We start from the raw sequence: 17,343 nt of genomic DNA, 5'->3' as shown, positions 1-17,343 counted from the left end.
TCAAATAGGAGTTCTAAGTTTGGCATACACATAAAACAGTTGGCCAAAAATACATTTACAAATGTCTATTGCAAAACCTATTTGGGAACTACCCAGAACCCAAACCTAATAGTGTGATATCCATGATAAACGCTTGATGAGAACCTCTTTGCTAAAGCACCTTCTATATGTCAGAATCTTTACAATTTTCATCATTATTTCATTTCTATTAGTAGAAAAGCTGAAGCTCAGAGTTGTTCCTGCCTTTCAGGCAGTTAGTAGAGGACACCAAACCATTGTCTATACCACTGACCTGCCCCTACAACTTCTGCCCTCTGTTATATTCACACCACCCTCTAGTTCACAAAATTTCTCCAGACACATTATGTTGTTCATTTCCAAACTATTCTCTGAAGTATACAGGAACATTCAAATCCTCTATGAGCATCCAATCTGCATGGAAGCTCAGTCTCAAGACTGCTAATGGGAAAGCATAACCTTGTACGTAGGAGTTGGAACGGAAGTAAAAGTATCCTCCCCAACCTCCAAACAGACCTTAAGGGCTGAACTCAGGTTGTCAGGCTTGTTGACAAGAGTCTTAATCTGGTGAGCCATCCCAATGGCTCCAGAACTTCAGTCTTTTAATGCTGATTTTCCCTTAGGCATGGAGGTAAAGGGACACCAGAAGAGGCCTCTCTATTAATGACAATCAGGCACACCTACCACAATGTAATTATTTCTACATGTATGCTCTGCTGTACTGGAGAGAAATAAAATGCTGCCAAAGCACCATGGATTTATGGTGCTACACATGATGGATTATTATGCCCACTATTTCATCTGTTCTTTCACGCCTACAGCATTATTTGCATTGAAAGCTCTTGAGGCTATTTGTGGTCCAAAGAGACTGAACACACATGCAGTGAAGCAATGAAGTGCTGAACAAGAATGAGAAAGGGCCAGGAGGCCTATGGAAGATCTTATGTTCTTCCCAGACAACAGCTTTCTAAGGAGCAGAGTAGTAGGAGCCATTTCTTGAAGAAAAACAGAGAAAGCCATGACAAATAGAACAAGCTCTAACATAGACCAGGGCAGGATGAATGTAGAGCACCGGAGGCTGCTGTGAGCCCACAGGAAGAAGACCCGAGTCAGAAGAGGAACCAAACACCAGATCTGAAGGAGAAGGAAGAGCTCAAAAGAGAAGGAGATGATAACTAAAGTTCACAATAGAGATGAAAAAAAGAGAAGGAGCTGTTAAGGATTTGTAATAAGCAGCAGAGCACTAGTAACACACTGTGCACTGAGTTGTTTGCCAAGGTTGTCCAGGGGCCAAGACCCATGAAGACCAGCAGCAGATTGAGGACATGGCTGCACGGCAGAGAGGACAGGAAGTGCAGAGCAGCAAGCTCCTTAGCACTGAAGGGGCTGGGCTTCACTAGGCAGTTTACTCAGACATTCAACAGAGCTTATTTTTTTGCCTGTGGTTTACACATCATTTGAGGAAACCTAGCTCCTGTATCCATTTGATTTAAAGTTCTATTTTAAGAAAATAACGACACTCTACATACCAGAAAAGCTGGAGGATCTGAAACTGAGGAAGTATATGAGGAGCCATGTTTAATTCCTACAGAGTATCCAGTCCCATGGCTAAACTCTTAAAAGCTCTAATGTTCTTCTTAATGTTGTCCTCTTTTCCTTTTGAGTCTCATGCTTATTTGGTGGCCTGAATAATGTCTCTATTTTCTTTCCAACATTTTGCTCTGCAGAAATTGGTTCCATGCCCTGAGAACTTCTGAAGAGTCCATCTGCATTGGGAGAGGTAGAGTACATTCAAGAGTATACCCAGAAGACAATCCTTAAGAAACCAATAACCCAGGCCTGCCAACTAACTTCTAATGAGGTCAAAATATCTTCTCTTTAGAGCAAAACACCTCCCCACCCCCACCCCAACACACAGGGTGGGGGAGGGATTCCTAGGACATACAGGATCCTGAGATGCACCTTAGACTATTACAGACAATTTCCTGCCCAACCTTGGCCTCTGTTGAGAGTGTAAGGGTGTCTGAAGACTTAATGTTATTCTATTTGAGTTTTAATATTGTTAGCAGTTTATCATTTTGCATTTAACAAAATCATCTTGGGGTGGTGAGATGGTTCCACCAGTAAAGACACTTGCCACCAAGCTTGATGATCCAAGTTTGATGTTTGGGAACCATATGGTGAAAGGAGAGAACTGACTTCACTACACTGGCCTCTAACTTGCACATATGCCATAGCTTACTCCCCCACAAATAAATAAATAAGAGAAACAAACTAGTTAATTAAAAAGAAAATTGGTCAGATCTTGTGATGGTTAATGTTATCAACTTGACAAATCTAGAATCACCTAGAAGACAAGCCTCTAGTGAGAGACATTCTGGATGTGGGCAGCACCCTTCCCTGGGCTGAGTTCCTAGACTTTGAATAAGAAAGAGAAACTAGCTGAGTAAAAACATTCTCATTCTCTGCTTCCTAACTGCATACAATGTGACCAGCAGCTCTTAGCACCTATTGCCATGACTTCCTCCCTGGGATGGACTATATCCCAAGGTATTATCAGCTGAAATAAACTCTTCCTCCCTTTGTGGTACTTGCCATTTCAGCGCTGAGGAGGCTGAAGCAGTGGATTTGGAGCTCTAGGTCAGCCTGGGCAACATAGTGAGATCCTGCCAGCAGGCAGGTTTGGGCAGGTCCCCCAAATTAATTAGCCAAGGAACAAACACAGTGGAAGCAGGGTCAGTCTTCTTATCAGGTTATGACAGCAATATTGTTTGGGACTAAGAGCCCCGGCAGCAAAGATTCTATGATACAAAGAATGAGAAGAGGTGGAGGTCCACCTCACCTGCCAGCTCAGGCCATGGCTTCTGCTCTTTGGCTGCAAGTCCAACAGAGCTGCACGTTCTGCCCACATGGAACAGGAACAGGTGGCCTCAAATCTGGTGCATTTGGTTTGTCCAGTCTTAACAGTTACGGTAACTTTTTAAGATTTTAAGTTTTTCTTTCTACCTCAAACCTACTGTGTGGCCAGGATAGAGGTTTTTTTTGTTTTGTTTTTTTTAAGGAAAAAAAAATGACAGAACTGATTACTGATGCTTCTTCTCGCTGTCATGTCTGTCAGGATGGAGGCCAAAAGAAGAACCTACCACTACAGTGGAACCAAAAGAAAGTTCTAGTCCTGGTCTACTACTAGCCTACTAACCGTGGTCAAGTTCTGGCCCTTGGAAGGTTTATTTTCTCAACTGCCATCAACTTCTAACTCACTAGGTATAGAGTTAAATAGTATTTTTTAAAATACAGATCTTGGCTGAGTCAACAGAAGGTATATTCTTCTATATCACTAACATCTAACTCTGAATGAGGACCATGCCTGGGAAACTGTACCCAGTACTTCCCCCACTCACTGGAAGTCCCTCGGGAAACCTTGACATTCTTCTTCAAGGAAGTGAAAACTCAGTGCTGTTCTCAAAACGTAATCTGTTCTTGCTCCTTCACCCTGCCAGTGCTTCCCAGGAAACCACCCTGGGGAGCTGACACATATGCTGCACTCATTCCAGTCCAGGATTCATGACAAGCTCCTAACAGCAGCTCCTCATTTAAAAGTGGGGGCTGACAGAAGGCATGATAAGCACAGAAACAGGTTGGGACAGAGTGCTCTTGAGTATGAGAGGAGACTAACCTCTGCCTGGAGGAGCAGGACGGGAAGCCAGGATTCAAGCAGAGTGAGGGCCACTGCTAGCAAAGACTTTCTTGGCCTGAGTGACAATCCCTGATCTGTAGCTATTTATACTGTGGCTGCACTTTGCAGCCACGGTGTGGGAGCAGCCTCACATCACCACAAGGCAACTTTCTCTGGACTCCACTCTTCCAGGAAGACAGGCAGTCGCCTTCTCTCTTCTCTGTTCATGAGTGTTCTGCTGCCCTCCTCTTCTCACAGTACTCTAGTCATATTGGACTAGGGCTCCATCCCTACTACAACAATTAACCTTATTTTTTTTAAAGGTGCATTGGTGTTTTGCTTACATGATGTCTATATGGGGGTGTCAGATCCTCTAGAACTAGAGTTACAGACAGCTGTGAGCTGCCATGTGGGTACTGGGAATTGAACCTGGGGTCTTCTGAGAGAGCAGCCTGTGCTCTTAACTGCTGAGTCATCTTTCTAGCCTCTAACCTTATCTTCTTAAAGGCCTAAATACAGTAAGTTCAACTGGGACTAGAGCTCCAACTTGTTAATTTGAAGGAACACAATTTGGTCCATACTAATGCCACAGAGTGGGGTTAAAGTCTCAGGTTCCCAGGAGTAAGAGGACAAGCCTGGATCACAAAGGACAGAGGACACTAGGTCCTTACCACCAAGTTTCTCCTCTCCAAACAGCTGCTGGACAAACACAGCAGCTGTATAGAAAAAAACACTGTCCTAACAGACAAACAGATGAGGCAAAGCTTATTTCAGTACTTTTTAAAAAGTATCTTTTGTGCAATACTTCATGTATTGAAATGACCTTAAACTCACATCATTGGTCATGTGCAGGATAAAGGGTCTAGTAACCAAGAGTAAAAACACTCCCACCTCCCTCCCTGTCAGTAGAAACTGCTCTGGCATGCAAAGGAGCAGCAGGTTTTCCATCCTTGATAGTCCTTCACATGAGCCAGACTTTATCATAGAGACATTTAGAGTGATTACATCAACAGGACGACATACTAGAAATTCCTTTAAAAATAGCAAAAAACAAAACAAAACAAAAAACAGATGGCCACATTTGAGGGAGTGAGCAGAATAAAAAAAAAATGAAGATTTAAAAAAAGCCCAATACACTAGTGAATGAAATTTAACATTTTGGAGCCAGGTGATAGTGGCACATACCTTTAATCCCAGCACTCAGGAGGCAGAGGCAGGTGGATCTCCGTGAGCTTGAGGCCAGCTTGGTCTACAAGAGCTAGTTCCAGGACAGTCACCCAAGCTACACAGAGAAACCCTGTCTCAACAAAACAAAACTAAACAAAACAAACAAGCATAAATAAATAAGTGAATAAATAAATTAGCATTTTGGAATTATCCAAAGAAACACTTTCTGCCAGAGATGTGTCAGAAAAACAAAAAGTGAACTCACTTAGAAATCCAAAGGGGAGTATAATAAAGTGATGGAGAAAAACATGACCTCTGGCTGAACTCCATTAAACTCCCCCAAAACAAAACCAAGCAAAACACAAGCTAGAAACTAATTCAAACTAGGTATGGTAACAAGCACCTTTAATCCCTGTGCTTGGGAGTCAGATGCAAGTAGATAGATTTCGTTGAGTTCAAAGCCAGCTTGGTCTACGCAATCTACACAAATAGCAGCCACATCCAGAGCTGCTCAATAGAGACCTGTCTTTAAAAAGGAAGGAAGGAAGGAAGGAAGGAAGGAAGGAAGGAAGGAAGGAAGGAAGGAAGGAATTCACAAGAAAGTTTTATTTAAAAAATTTCAGCTCTATGTTTAAATCACAATCCCAGAGTACCTAGACAACAATGAGGACCCTGAGAGAGACATACATAGATCTAATCTACATGGGAAGTAAAAAAGACAAGATCTCCTGAGTAAATTGGGAGCATGGGGACCTTGAGAGAGGGTTGAAGGGGAGGGGAGAGGTAGGGAAGGGAGCAGAGAAAAATGTAGAGCTCAATAAAAATAAAAATTAAAAAAAAAAATTTCACTCTAACATGCCAGATAGGGAACCTAGAGAGGTAGAAAGAATTCACTGTCTTTCCATTCAACAGCCCCCCAGGGGCTCATTGTTAGGCAAGTGCTCTCCTACTAAATTGTATCCCAAGTCTCAAACTCTAGTCCTTCTAAGAGCTGGAGGTTCTGTCCTAGCTATTATGACAATGCGAGCTTGGAAAATGACAATTTTGAAAAAGATCTTGAGCTTTTCTGTTTACAAAGCATTTTTGGATATATAATCTAAATGATGCATACGCCTCAGTAAAAGAATAAGTGATGTTCCCCAAATTATATAAACTACAACTCTGAACCCACATTCCAATGGGATATTTGATATTACACACTTTGGATCCTTCCAGTTAGGCATTTTGACTTATGTATTTTTTTTCTCTCTCCTAAACATTCTTTTATGTTCCATGCCAGGATTCTCTTTTTACTACAGCAGTACTTGAGCATAAATTCCAAATTGTTAAGCAAGAGATTCCTTCTGAGGACACGTGGGAAATTCAGGAAGCAAAGTGTCTACTCTTAGTAGATCTTCTCAGAGCCTTCCTGATACTGCATATTGTCTTTTTCCAGTGGACTGGGATTTACAGTTCCTTTCAACATGACCACCAGAACTCTTTCCCCCAAAGCCTCCAGAAAGGCCAGAGTACAGCAGACAAAGCAGAGCCAAGAATCAAGTGTTCCTGTGTTCAAACAGCAGCTATCTGATGCAGGACGAGCCATCTAACCAGGGTATGCCTCAGTTCTTTCATAAAATGAATGTGACAGTAACAGCAGCTTCCTCACTAGGTTCTTTTGAAGACAAAGTGCGTGTATTTATAAAGATTCAAATTCTAGCACTAGCAGTACCCAGTGAGAGTCTGAGATGTAACCTAAGTTCTCCGAACTTGAGGTACCTGGGAGGTAAAATGGTCACAATGTACCCAAACACTAGAATCCCTGCTTTCTACTCATAGACTACAGTGAAGATCAGACACAATAACTAGCTCGTGCACACCTACACTGTTGTTCTGTTTGAATATAGAAGAATCAGGAACTATGTTTAAATATATAAGGGCTTTCAGTTGAGAGTGGTGTGCACACCTGTGATCCCAACACTCAGGAGTGCAGGCAGGAGGATCAGGATTTCAAGGCTAGCCTTGGCTACATGAGAGTTCAAGATCAGTCTGGGCTACTGGGACCCTGTCTCAAAAAGTCAAAATAAACAAATAAGGACTTTTAAAGGCCACATGAATTTTTACAACTCAAACATTTTGTCGATTCCTAGAACTGTGAAAACCTATCACACACTTCCTGCTCTTGTTACTTGGATAAATTCTGCTCAACTACAACAAACAGATCTTGCTTTTATTAAGTTCAATGGCTTTATCAAATTCCTCAAAGACTTTCATGTTAAAAATGAGACATCCAAATGGCAGTACCTGTCCCCTTTCTTGTCAGTTTTCATTCTGGTCTGCAACAATGATTCAAATGTGACAGAAAATTTAAAAAGAAAAACAGGAACACAGCAAGTACCGGGAAGCCAAGACTACCCAGCTCTGTTAAGTGTGCTGGGATGCAAGCATAAGAAGTGTTGTTCCCATCTTCTGGTCACCTTCTGCCTAGTTAAGAAACATTAAATAGTAGATTATGGATTAGATCTCTTAAGTGTTATATAGGAATTCAGAAAAGAAGAGAACATGGGCACAGAGGTTGGAAAAGCATCCAAGGAAGAGGATTTAGAGGGATGTCATCAATAGAAAAACAAGGGTTTTGACAGGGAGAAAGGCAGCACACACAGACCCACAGCCAAAGCAGATCTCCTACCCCCAGCCTCTAAGATGGGCTTGCCTGTGTAGTCCAGTAGGCCAGGCTTGCCTCAAGCTTGTTATCCTGCCTCAGTCTCCCCAGGGATGGAACTCTAAGTGTACACCACCGAGCCTGCTGCTCAAACAGTTTTCTGGAGCACAGAAGCTAAACTTCTGCAAGTTGAGCTTCAAGAGAAAGGGCAGAAAGACCACAAAGGGCTTTATGTGTAGAAAATGAGAAGCTGTAATCAGCAATGAACAGAGTTCTGCATTATATGTTGGGAAGGACTGTCCCCAAAACAGGAGGATCCATTCACTCCATTCTTGCCTGTCTTTGAAGGAAGCTGCCTTTAACTTTTCAGTCATGGGTAAGAATAAGCTGACCCACACATTGTTCACACCAGGAATCTGATCCTCACAGATGTCCCAGTCCAAAAGTTTGGTAAGGTTGACAAGAACTTAATCCACTGCAGCCATTGTACCCACATTTGAAGACAAAGGGGAACAGAATGTAAAGATACTGAGTCCTTATCTCCCGGTGCTGAGACTGTTCTGAGGTGTATTTGTCTGCGAACGTGTCCTCTCTCCAGGGAAAGGCATTGATGGAGTTTTACTAAGTGTCTATTGTTGGCTCAGAACTTGCTATAGACCAGGTTGGCCTCAAACTTGCAGTAATTTTCCTGTCTCTTAAGGGGTTTGAGGAGTGGCCATATTTGATTGTAATCTTTCCCACTTACCCCACCCCAATCTTAAACCTGTACAAAGATTCTCGAGTTAAAGTCACTCTTTAAAGTTCTTCTATAGCTCCTTTTAAGACCCATATATACCTTATTAAAGCTATAACAACCCATTTTGCTGGCACGTTCTCATCACTGAAGTCTTACTTTGGCTTGCTCTCCTGTCAGTGGAACAGAATGCACATACTACTGTCTGGTGCATTTGTTTATTATCAAGCTCTGGACAATAAGAGACGATACAGGGGCTCAGGGAAGGTTGACACTTGGTGCTGGTCTCTGGTCAAATTACCTTAGCCAGAAAACACAATTCATTTGTCAACAGCAGTGACAAGGGAGTCTATATGCTAGCCAAGCAAAGATCCCAGCTCTTCTCTGATTAATCACACCATGTTTATTTCACTTTGTTATAAATGCTTCAGTTGCAAACAGGATCATCTTCTAGAGGCTGATTTTTAGCATTTTAAGTCTCAACTCTCAGTGGGTAGGAAGAGATGGGAAATACTGTCTGTACAATATGTTGGCTTTTTTCCTCTCTCCAGTAAAATTCAAAGTCAAGAAAAGGATCTGACGAAATGCCCTGCTTTCAGTAAATGCAGATTTATTCATTTATTAAAGTGTCTTCGAAATTCCAGGCACTTTCATATATGCTTTCTATGAGAAGTCTCATTTAAGCACAATAATTCTTGTAGCAGGTAATAGTCACATTTAAAGACAGGGAAATTAGAGCACAAAGAACTTACATCACTTCCTTGGGGTAAAGGGTGCCCTCTGCAGGACACAGCGAAATCACCACAGACATGGTCACACATCAAAATATAAGTCTGTCCTTGGGTTTTCTTGGCCAAAACATGGGGTGGGGGGGGGAAGCACACACTGCACCCAGCTCCTTCCTCTGCTTCCCACAGTAAGCTCCTACACTCTACCAACAGTCCTCAGAATTCCTAGCCACCAACCCCACAACTCATGCTACTGGTCCAGGGGTTCACTCCAGGAGATACCTCCTCCTCGAGGGTTGCCATTCTCCTCCAGTTCAGATTTCCAAGATGGTATTCTCACCCTTGGCTTCCTCATCCCAAGCTTTTGGCATGTTGTGTTCAGCAGCTCTTGAGGACATAAGTTCTGGAAGACATATTTTCCATTTTCAACTATGGCTTTTATTTGGTAGCTTTTCAGGAAATGTCAGGTGAATGAATGTTAACTGTAAGAGCAGAAAGACCCCTAACTTCCCAACTCCAAAAAGCTACTCCCAGCGTTTGTAGATCCTATGCAACAGGATCAACTTCTACACTCTCCTAAGTTACTGCCAAGAGCCACATGGCTCCACCGTGGTGTGTTAGAATGTGCTGGGACTCAGGTCACATCACCTCACTTCTTCAGGTAATGGGTTTTGTTCTGTCCCCTCAGTTATTTTGTTCCTAACATAAGAGACTACAACACCTTAAGCAAGGAGTGGGCCACTACCAGCAGCATCTGAGCCAGCTAAGCACATCATTAACATCCCAAATACGGAATGCAAGCATAGCAACGCTTCATCATACACATGAGTCCTTCTACACATGAACCCCCCCCCCCGCCCGCCCAAAGCTTGATTTAAAAAGACAGGTAGCAAGGTGAGAATGACTTCTCACAGCCACATCTGTTTCTCCTGAAAGCACTGGATGTCAGTCTCTGGGTGGCAAACCCACAGCACTGCCTCGGTTGAGTAGATTCACCATTAACTGTAATGTGGAGGCAGACTGGTACGTTCTGCTTTGGCATCCTGGCAGCTAACTTGTTTGTTTTGCTTGTGGCTTGTCAGACACTAACAAAACTGTGGCATCAGTGAAGATCAACTGTGCTTCTTGTTCCCAGTCCATTTCTTCACTCTTAACTTCCCATTCTGTGCTGATTTCCTCCAACCAGGTGCTCTCCTACTGTCACCTCTAAAGACCCACGTGGTTATGAACCTGAAAAGGCTCTAGGAAATCAAAGAGTAAGCCTCACAGGACCTGTGGCCTAATTCAAATCCTGCCAGCAGATAAGGAATATCTCCAGAGGAGTGGTGGTGACAAGTGTTGAGATAACCCCTTGACTTGAAGCACTCATGCTTCTGTATAGACAAGTCTACAAAAATCAATCATGGCATGACCACTTTGCCCAGTCACTGTGCAGATATGGAGACATAAACGCCTGTCGGAAGCAGAAAGAGTCAATTACTCACTCTATCTAGGGGATCCTCTGTTCTTCCTCTGCCCTATCCCTTTTCACAACTATGGAATATGTGACAGGGACCATGACATATCCTGGGATCCTAGAAGAGTCTCTGAGGGTTTTGTTCATTGCTAAAGTGGATTCACAAGATGTTACTGCAGACAGACAAAACATGAAACTGACCAGACATCCCTCTAACTGTTGGGTAACTTCATGCAAATTACCTAACCTTTCACAAATTCTATTCTCATTTCCTTCACTCATTAACACACTTACTAGAAACTATGACATACAAGAGCACTAGGGAAATAGCTGACATATAAAATCAACATCTAGAATATATAGATGTTGTTAAAGGACAATAGGGCGAAGGAGAAAGAAGGGGAGGGCCCACAGTGGAGGCTTTTAAAAGAGACTCCAGGTACACTTGAGTGCAGGCCTAGAGAGAAGACAGTGCTGGTATGGCTGGTGTGGTTGGAGTGGCAAAGGCCATTGGAGTGTTGTTGGAGGTGAAATGTGGACACTATCAAGACATGCTGACCAAAACATGCAGGGCATCATGGGAGTCAGGGCTCTCCCATTCAGTGAGGTTAGAGTACCACAGTGACATGACTTGAGTTTAAATTTCAAAAGGAAAAATGGGTACGACTACAGGAACAAGGCAGGAAGCCTGAAAGACAAGGCTGAAATGCAGTCTAGACTAGCAATAGGAATGGCTGGGTACATTCTGAGAGAGAGCTGACAAGATGAGATGGAAGAATAAGGAAAAGGAGTGGGCACTGGCTGGACTGGGGTGACTCCAGAAAGAACAGGTTTGAGAAAGAGTAGAAGAGCTGTTAGCAGTGCTAAATGTGAAGTACTTATGAAACTTCCCACACTGATGCCAAGCAAGCAGATGTGTCCAGACTTTGTCTGGGTCATATTCTTGTCTTCAATGATAAGGTCCTAAATGGGTTGAGATTATCATGTAAGAGGCGACTGGCAGCATCTGTTGATGTTTTTTCCTCTTTCCTTTCCCTACCCAGCTTGCTTCTCCCTTAACCTCACCTGAGATGTAATTCCTCAGCACTGTGCCAACCACTTAAGTACTGGTCCACTCACCACATGACAGCAGTCCTGAAATGGAAAGGACCAAACTCTGGCTCTTGACATTTGCATGGGTGCTTCAGGCTTACAAACTTCATGTCTTTTCTGAGCCTACTCCTTTTGGCCCATGTCAACATTCCAATACGAGGCCAGGAAAAAAAAAACTATAACATTTCCCAAGACCAGATTTAAGTTAGAATAAAGAAAAAGAAGTCAGTTGGAGTTTGAACCTCAATCATTCTATGAAACAGAACCAAAACAGACTCAAAATATTAAGTCCCCACAAGACTGACACATTCCAACAGGGTTTTACACCTTGGAACTGGTGTACAGGGTACCTTCTGGAAATAAATCAGAATCATCACATACTAAGGGTTCTAAGAAACAGAGGTCTGTGAAGCTTGTGGAAATGCCCCTGTATCCAGGTCCTATTGTCTGTAGGAACACCAGGATTACAGGTGTGTGCTACCACACTTGGGTTTCTACAGTTCTGGGGTATTCAAACCCAGATCCATTAGTGTTCAGCAAGCACTTTACTGGCTAAACTATCTCCTTAGATCTCTAAAACGTTTTTTGAAATAAAAAACACTCTAGTATCATTGAAAAATCAAAATTAAAAGGGCCAAATTCAAATGACCCATGTTTACCACAACAGCAAGCTACAGCAGCATGCCTGGTGTTATAGTTCCATGGTGGGAAAAAATTCTATAACCCTTGGGAAATGTCAGTCACCTCTCCAGCTTTTAGGATCTTGTAACTCTGGGTGTAGGATGCAAGCAGCAGTAAATTCCTTATGTGCTCCCGCACATTGGTGTTGGGCTGAGACACTTCTTAGCACTGTCAAGTCAGCAACCAGCTGTTCAGGATGCTCTTCTGGTTCAATTACACCACAGCATAAATCTTAGGAGGGCACTGAGTTAACCACATGGCTTGCTTGCTTTTATTCCTCTCAGAATCCTGGTTAACTAAAATGTGTTGATTGCTAAGTACAGTTCTCCTATATGTCAAGCAGTGTTAAGAACCAAGGAAAGAACATTTAAGAAAGACAGGATTCACCAAAGCTCTCAATAAAGAGTGATGGCATGCAAACATTTTCTATCAAAATTAGATTCCTTTTTTGAGATGAAAATGGCCATTGTGCCCTCAGTGTCCTCTTCTCCTTTCATCTTCATGTAGAAATGACTGGTATAATTTGTAAATTATATTATCCCATTTCATGCTGACAACAGCAGAGATTTTTCTGGTAAGAATGGCCATCCCATTGTCCAGATGAGAAAGTTGACACAAAGAAAGATCTAGAGAATTGCTAGGCCCATGGAGGTAATATGCAGCAGTAGCAGGATTATAAACCACTGTTCATCAAGACCTCTACAGAGGAGGGGCTGTGTATCAAACTGACCTGGCCATAGTTGAGCCTCTTAAGCACCACTTGTATAGCGTGTTATCTAAGGATTCAACCAAGCTCACGCCAAAGATATAGGAAGCTGGGTGTGGTGGCACAAGGCTACAATCTAAGAAATTGAGAGACAGGTAGGAACATCAGAGTTCAAGATCATCTTGGCTATATAGTAAGTTTGAGGTCAACCTGGGCTCAATGAGACCCTGCCTCAAAAACAAACAAAAAGGAGGAAAGAAAAATAGAAAAAAGAGAAAAAGAAAGAGAAGAAAAGATGTGGAAGAGTCTGTATCTGTACAAACCATGTACAGGCTGGTTTCTTAGCATTATAGTATAGCAACATATACAACATTTACATGTATTTGGCACCATTAGTAACCTAAAGGTGGTTTACAGCATTCAGGGTGAGAAACTTAAGTAAATTGCACATAACCCTTCATTTCATGTTCGGTGTCCTGAGGGGAGTTCTGGAACCATCAAAATGTAGATGCTAAGGAAGGGCTGAACTTGAACTGCTTCTCTGCTCCTGATGTCTTCTGTGCCCCCTCGCTGCCTTTACCTTGAATTTCTTATCTCTGGATCTGTCTGCTTTTCCTAACTCAATGGATCTGAAAGTCTGGTCCCTAAACCTGTAGTACCAAAATTACCTAGGAAGTTATTAAAACTAGGGTGCCACACTCCTCTCTAGTTCCAAGGGCATCCCACCACCAATATCTGGCTCTCAGGTACACAAGCTCCTGGACTAAAGAATGTCATCTGTCTGTACAGTACTAAAGTAGTGTGCAACTGTATCTATCAAGATTCTTTGCTGCCAATTTGGGCAAAATCCTGAAGCAGGGAATAACAAACTCCTATTTCTAGTCTACTTCCCATAATGCCATTTTCTCAGTTAATCCGAGTAGAAGACTTTAACCCCCTTTCACCAAGTCTTTCTTGGCTTTGGGGTCAGAGTCTATCACAGTGAGAACAACTTTGTTGCTCTATATCCTTCCTCCTTAACGACAAATCAAAACTCTAAACTCTGCTCAAAGAGGCATTAAAGGCTGACTCCATTCAGAAAAAATGCTAACAACAAAATCTGAGCTTCACATTACCACAGCTATCTTAGTTATTTTCCTGTTGCTGTGATAAGACACTATGACCAAAGCTATTAAAAAAGAAAAAGTTTATTAGGGGCTTACAGTTTCAGACAGTAAATCTATGACCATCATCATGGTGGGAATCATGGCAGCAGAAAAGCATGGCACTGAAGCAGTAGCTGAGACCTTACATCTTGAGACACAACAATGAGGAAGAGAGAAAGAGAGAGCTAATAGAATGGCATTAATTAAGAGAATGGAGTGGGCTTTTGAAACCTCAAAGCCCACCCCCAATGGCACGCCTCTTCCAACAAAGCCACACTTCCTAATGTGGGGCCAACAGGAGACCATGCGTCCAAATATATGAACCAGTAGGGTCCACTCTCATTTCTACAATTTATAGAACTTCTATAGCTCTTAAAAATGTTATTACATTTATTTACATGTGCACATGTGTGTGGAGATCAAAAGACAACTTGTAGGAGTCAGTTATCGCCTACCACCATGTGAAAGGATTCAAACTCTGACTCAGTCATAGCTGTAAGCACCTTTACATGCTGACTCATCTTACTAGACCAGAGCTTAAGTGACTCCTAGATAGCAAGGCTAATCTTGAAAACAAGACCAGAACCCAGGATTCCTGATTCATCCCTTAAGTGTGCATCTACTGCATCACACCAGCCACTACATAAATAGTTCCCTAAGGAAGCTATTCTAAAGCACTGAGCATGGTCACTCTGAAAGGACACAGGTCTCATATCATCAGGGCTGTTGCCACATGGAAAGGCTTTCCTTACCACAAGTCCACTCCATTCAGAATAATGCAGACACATGCTCTGAAACAAAGGATAACTTCTGGAACCCAAGGCATCAAGTTTAGAGCAAAGGGTGGAGACAACTCTTTGCAGCTTACTTTTCTATGTATGTAGAAATCTCATAATCTCCCATCTGCTCTCTGGGTTGGCTGGCTCTTCTCTTACAGGTTCAATGTCTATTGCAGTAACATTCAGAAGGAACAAAAAAAAAGGCCTGTCAAAGAAAAGCTGAGGTGCCGCACAATCACCCTCTCTGCCAGTCAATGTGGTATTTACGCCCAGTTCTAAGCCACATAGGAATTCCACTGGCAAAAAGAAGGAGCTGTCAGGCACAGACCCACATATATACTTGTCCATAGAAAAGGGCAGAGAAAGATCTGAATGCCTCTGTTCTGCCTCCTTTATTCTCATTTCTTAGACACTATCTCTGTTGGCACATCCCTTCCTACATTCAGACCCAGGGATAGCTTCCTCGGGAAGAGATGGAGGAGCAGAAGGAAGAAGTCACAAAGGATCTAATCTGAAACACTGATGATGACAACAGCGGAAGAGCCCCGGAAAGAAGCACCCAGTTAAACGTTGTCAAGCATATCCCAGAAAGCAGCCTAGCTGCCGCTTTAATAACAGAAAACCAGAGCCAAATCCAAGCCAGTCATGCAGATCCCTTTGCAGAATTTTTCACCGTAGCCGCTACGGTTCTCTTTTTTGTAAAGCAGCATTAGACTGCATGAGTTTGACAAAGGAAGAAAACAAAAGATAGCAAAAGACTCATTCTGGACACACAGTTGCTATTCTGTATTCATAACTCTATACCAGCAAGAACAGCTTGCAGGATGCACAAGGTGGGATCCTCCACAAATTTACACAAGATCAAACCAATTATCCATGCTGCACTTCCATGCAGTAAACATCCCTGAACCTCACCACCTTGATAAAACCGCACCAAATGCAGACAAGAATGAATCCCTTTTTGTGTGTAGAACCAGCCAGAGCCTAAGCAGTCATTACACAGCAAAAATCTAGAGAGAACAAAAACCCAGCATTATACTGAGAGAAAACCCAAAACATACCTGAATTCTTCAAATGCAAACATGACCTAGTCAGAGGCAATTTCCTTGGATTGTATGACAGCCTTTTTGGTACGGAGGACAACCATTTAGTCAGTCAGATGGTGCAAAGTGAAGGAAAGAAGAAATGAGGTTTCCACACCCCCTAATATTCTGAAGTAAAAGGCTCTCTGCAGACAGGGGCCTGCAGCCTCCAGCTCCGCCAGCTGCTGACAAGCGGCAGCTAACAGGGGAGGCAGCTAGAAAACCATGTGATCATTCCAGCAAGTCTGATTAATGCAGAGAATGCTTAGACTTCAGGCTGGGAACTGGATTAGTCTAGAGAAATAAGTCAAACCCAGGGTGCGCCTAGGATACTGGGTAAATCACGTAACACATTCCACCTCCAAGAATTGTGTACGGTGGGGTGCGGTTTTTGCAATGAGAATGAGACCTCCTCTATTGTGATCTGCCTAATGACCTCATCTTCCAAAGGCTGCTACTGCTACAAAGATCAGACGTGACCCATGTTAGAAAGGAGCATCAGATAAGTGATGACCAGGCTACCTTTCAAGGACAGCCAGAGAATGGAACGATTGTTCCGAATCTAATGTGCTGCCCTACTGACAAACTAGCACAGGTGCACATGCTGCTCCAGCGCCACAATCAAAGTTCACACTCACCACCATGCCATACCTAAAATGACCCTGGAGGGCCACCATAATTAATGGTCTCCTTTATTTGATTATTCATTTACTGGGAGAATAATGTCAGTTCCTTGAAGTACAAAAATGGCTGTAATAATTTCAGAATAGAAGAGAAAGGAAATGAGATGTCAGCCAAGAAGAAAGAGAAATGTTTACCCATTTGTAAAGCTCAGGCTGGCAAGATTTGGCACGTGTACTGAGGCTGCCTCCTGAAACCTGCCACGAAGGAAAATCTTCAGCATTTGGATTGCAAATTTTTATAAAATAAGGGAGAAAAAAAAATCTCAAATAACAACTTTGAGTCACTCAACCTTTTCACAAATAAAATCAGTTACTAACTGGAATTCCATTTCAGGAAAGTTCTGGAGGCTGACCCTTTTTACAACTATTGCTTGAGCTCTGGCCTTCAGCATTTCGGTATCTCTCACATCAGTAACTGGACTTCCTTTCCCATTCTACTCTGAAAGTCTGCCAGAGTACTCTCCAAACAGGATTTTGATGCCACCTTATTTTAACCCTGTGCCCACAAGACTAAGCAAAAACCCTGGATTATGAGGTATTGTTTCTTCAACTAAAACTTCACAAACACCAGCTGGGCAATGGTGGCACACGCCTTTAATCCCAGTGCTTGGTAGGTAGAGGCCAGCCTGGTCTACAGAGCAAGTCCAGGACAGTCAAGGCTATACAAAGAAACCTTATCTCAAAAAACCAAAACAAACACCAAACTCAGTCAGACATTTATGGTTCCTCCTTTCTTGGGTGACCCTAGCTAAGCCA

The 17,343-nt window shown here is 42.7% G+C and overlaps 1 protein-coding gene across 3 annotated transcripts in view; it reads right to left on the bottom strand.

Annotated features, from left to right (window-relative positions):
• Evl (Enah/Vasp-like) overlaps positions 1-16,130 on the bottom strand; it is a 96,087-nt gene extending 79,957 nt beyond the window's left edge. The window contains exon 1 of one of the 3 annotated variants that reach the window (XM_005343538.3): positions 15,884-16,130. In XM_005343538.3, coding sequence (XP_005343595.1) covers positions 15,884-15,906 — 23 coding nt within the window. In that variant the 5' untranslated portion in view covers positions 15,907-16,130. Of the gene's footprint in view, positions 1-9,245; positions 9,270-15,883 lie in introns of those variants that run through there. The other 2 variants (XM_005343540.3, XM_026781040.1) reach the window with 2 other exon arrangements.
• Positions 16,131-17,343: the final 1,213 nt, after the last annotated feature.

Source organism: Microtus ochrogaster, chromosome 1 (genome assembly GCF_000317375.1).
Source record: "Microtus ochrogaster isolate Prairie Vole_2 chromosome 1, MicOch1.0, whole genome shotgun sequence".
In the NCBI taxonomy this organism is placed as follows: domain Eukaryota; kingdom Metazoa; phylum Chordata; class Mammalia; order Rodentia; family Cricetidae; genus Microtus; species Microtus ochrogaster.
Note: the sequence above shows the minus strand (reverse complement) of the source record. Positions and strands in the feature narration are given on the sequence as shown.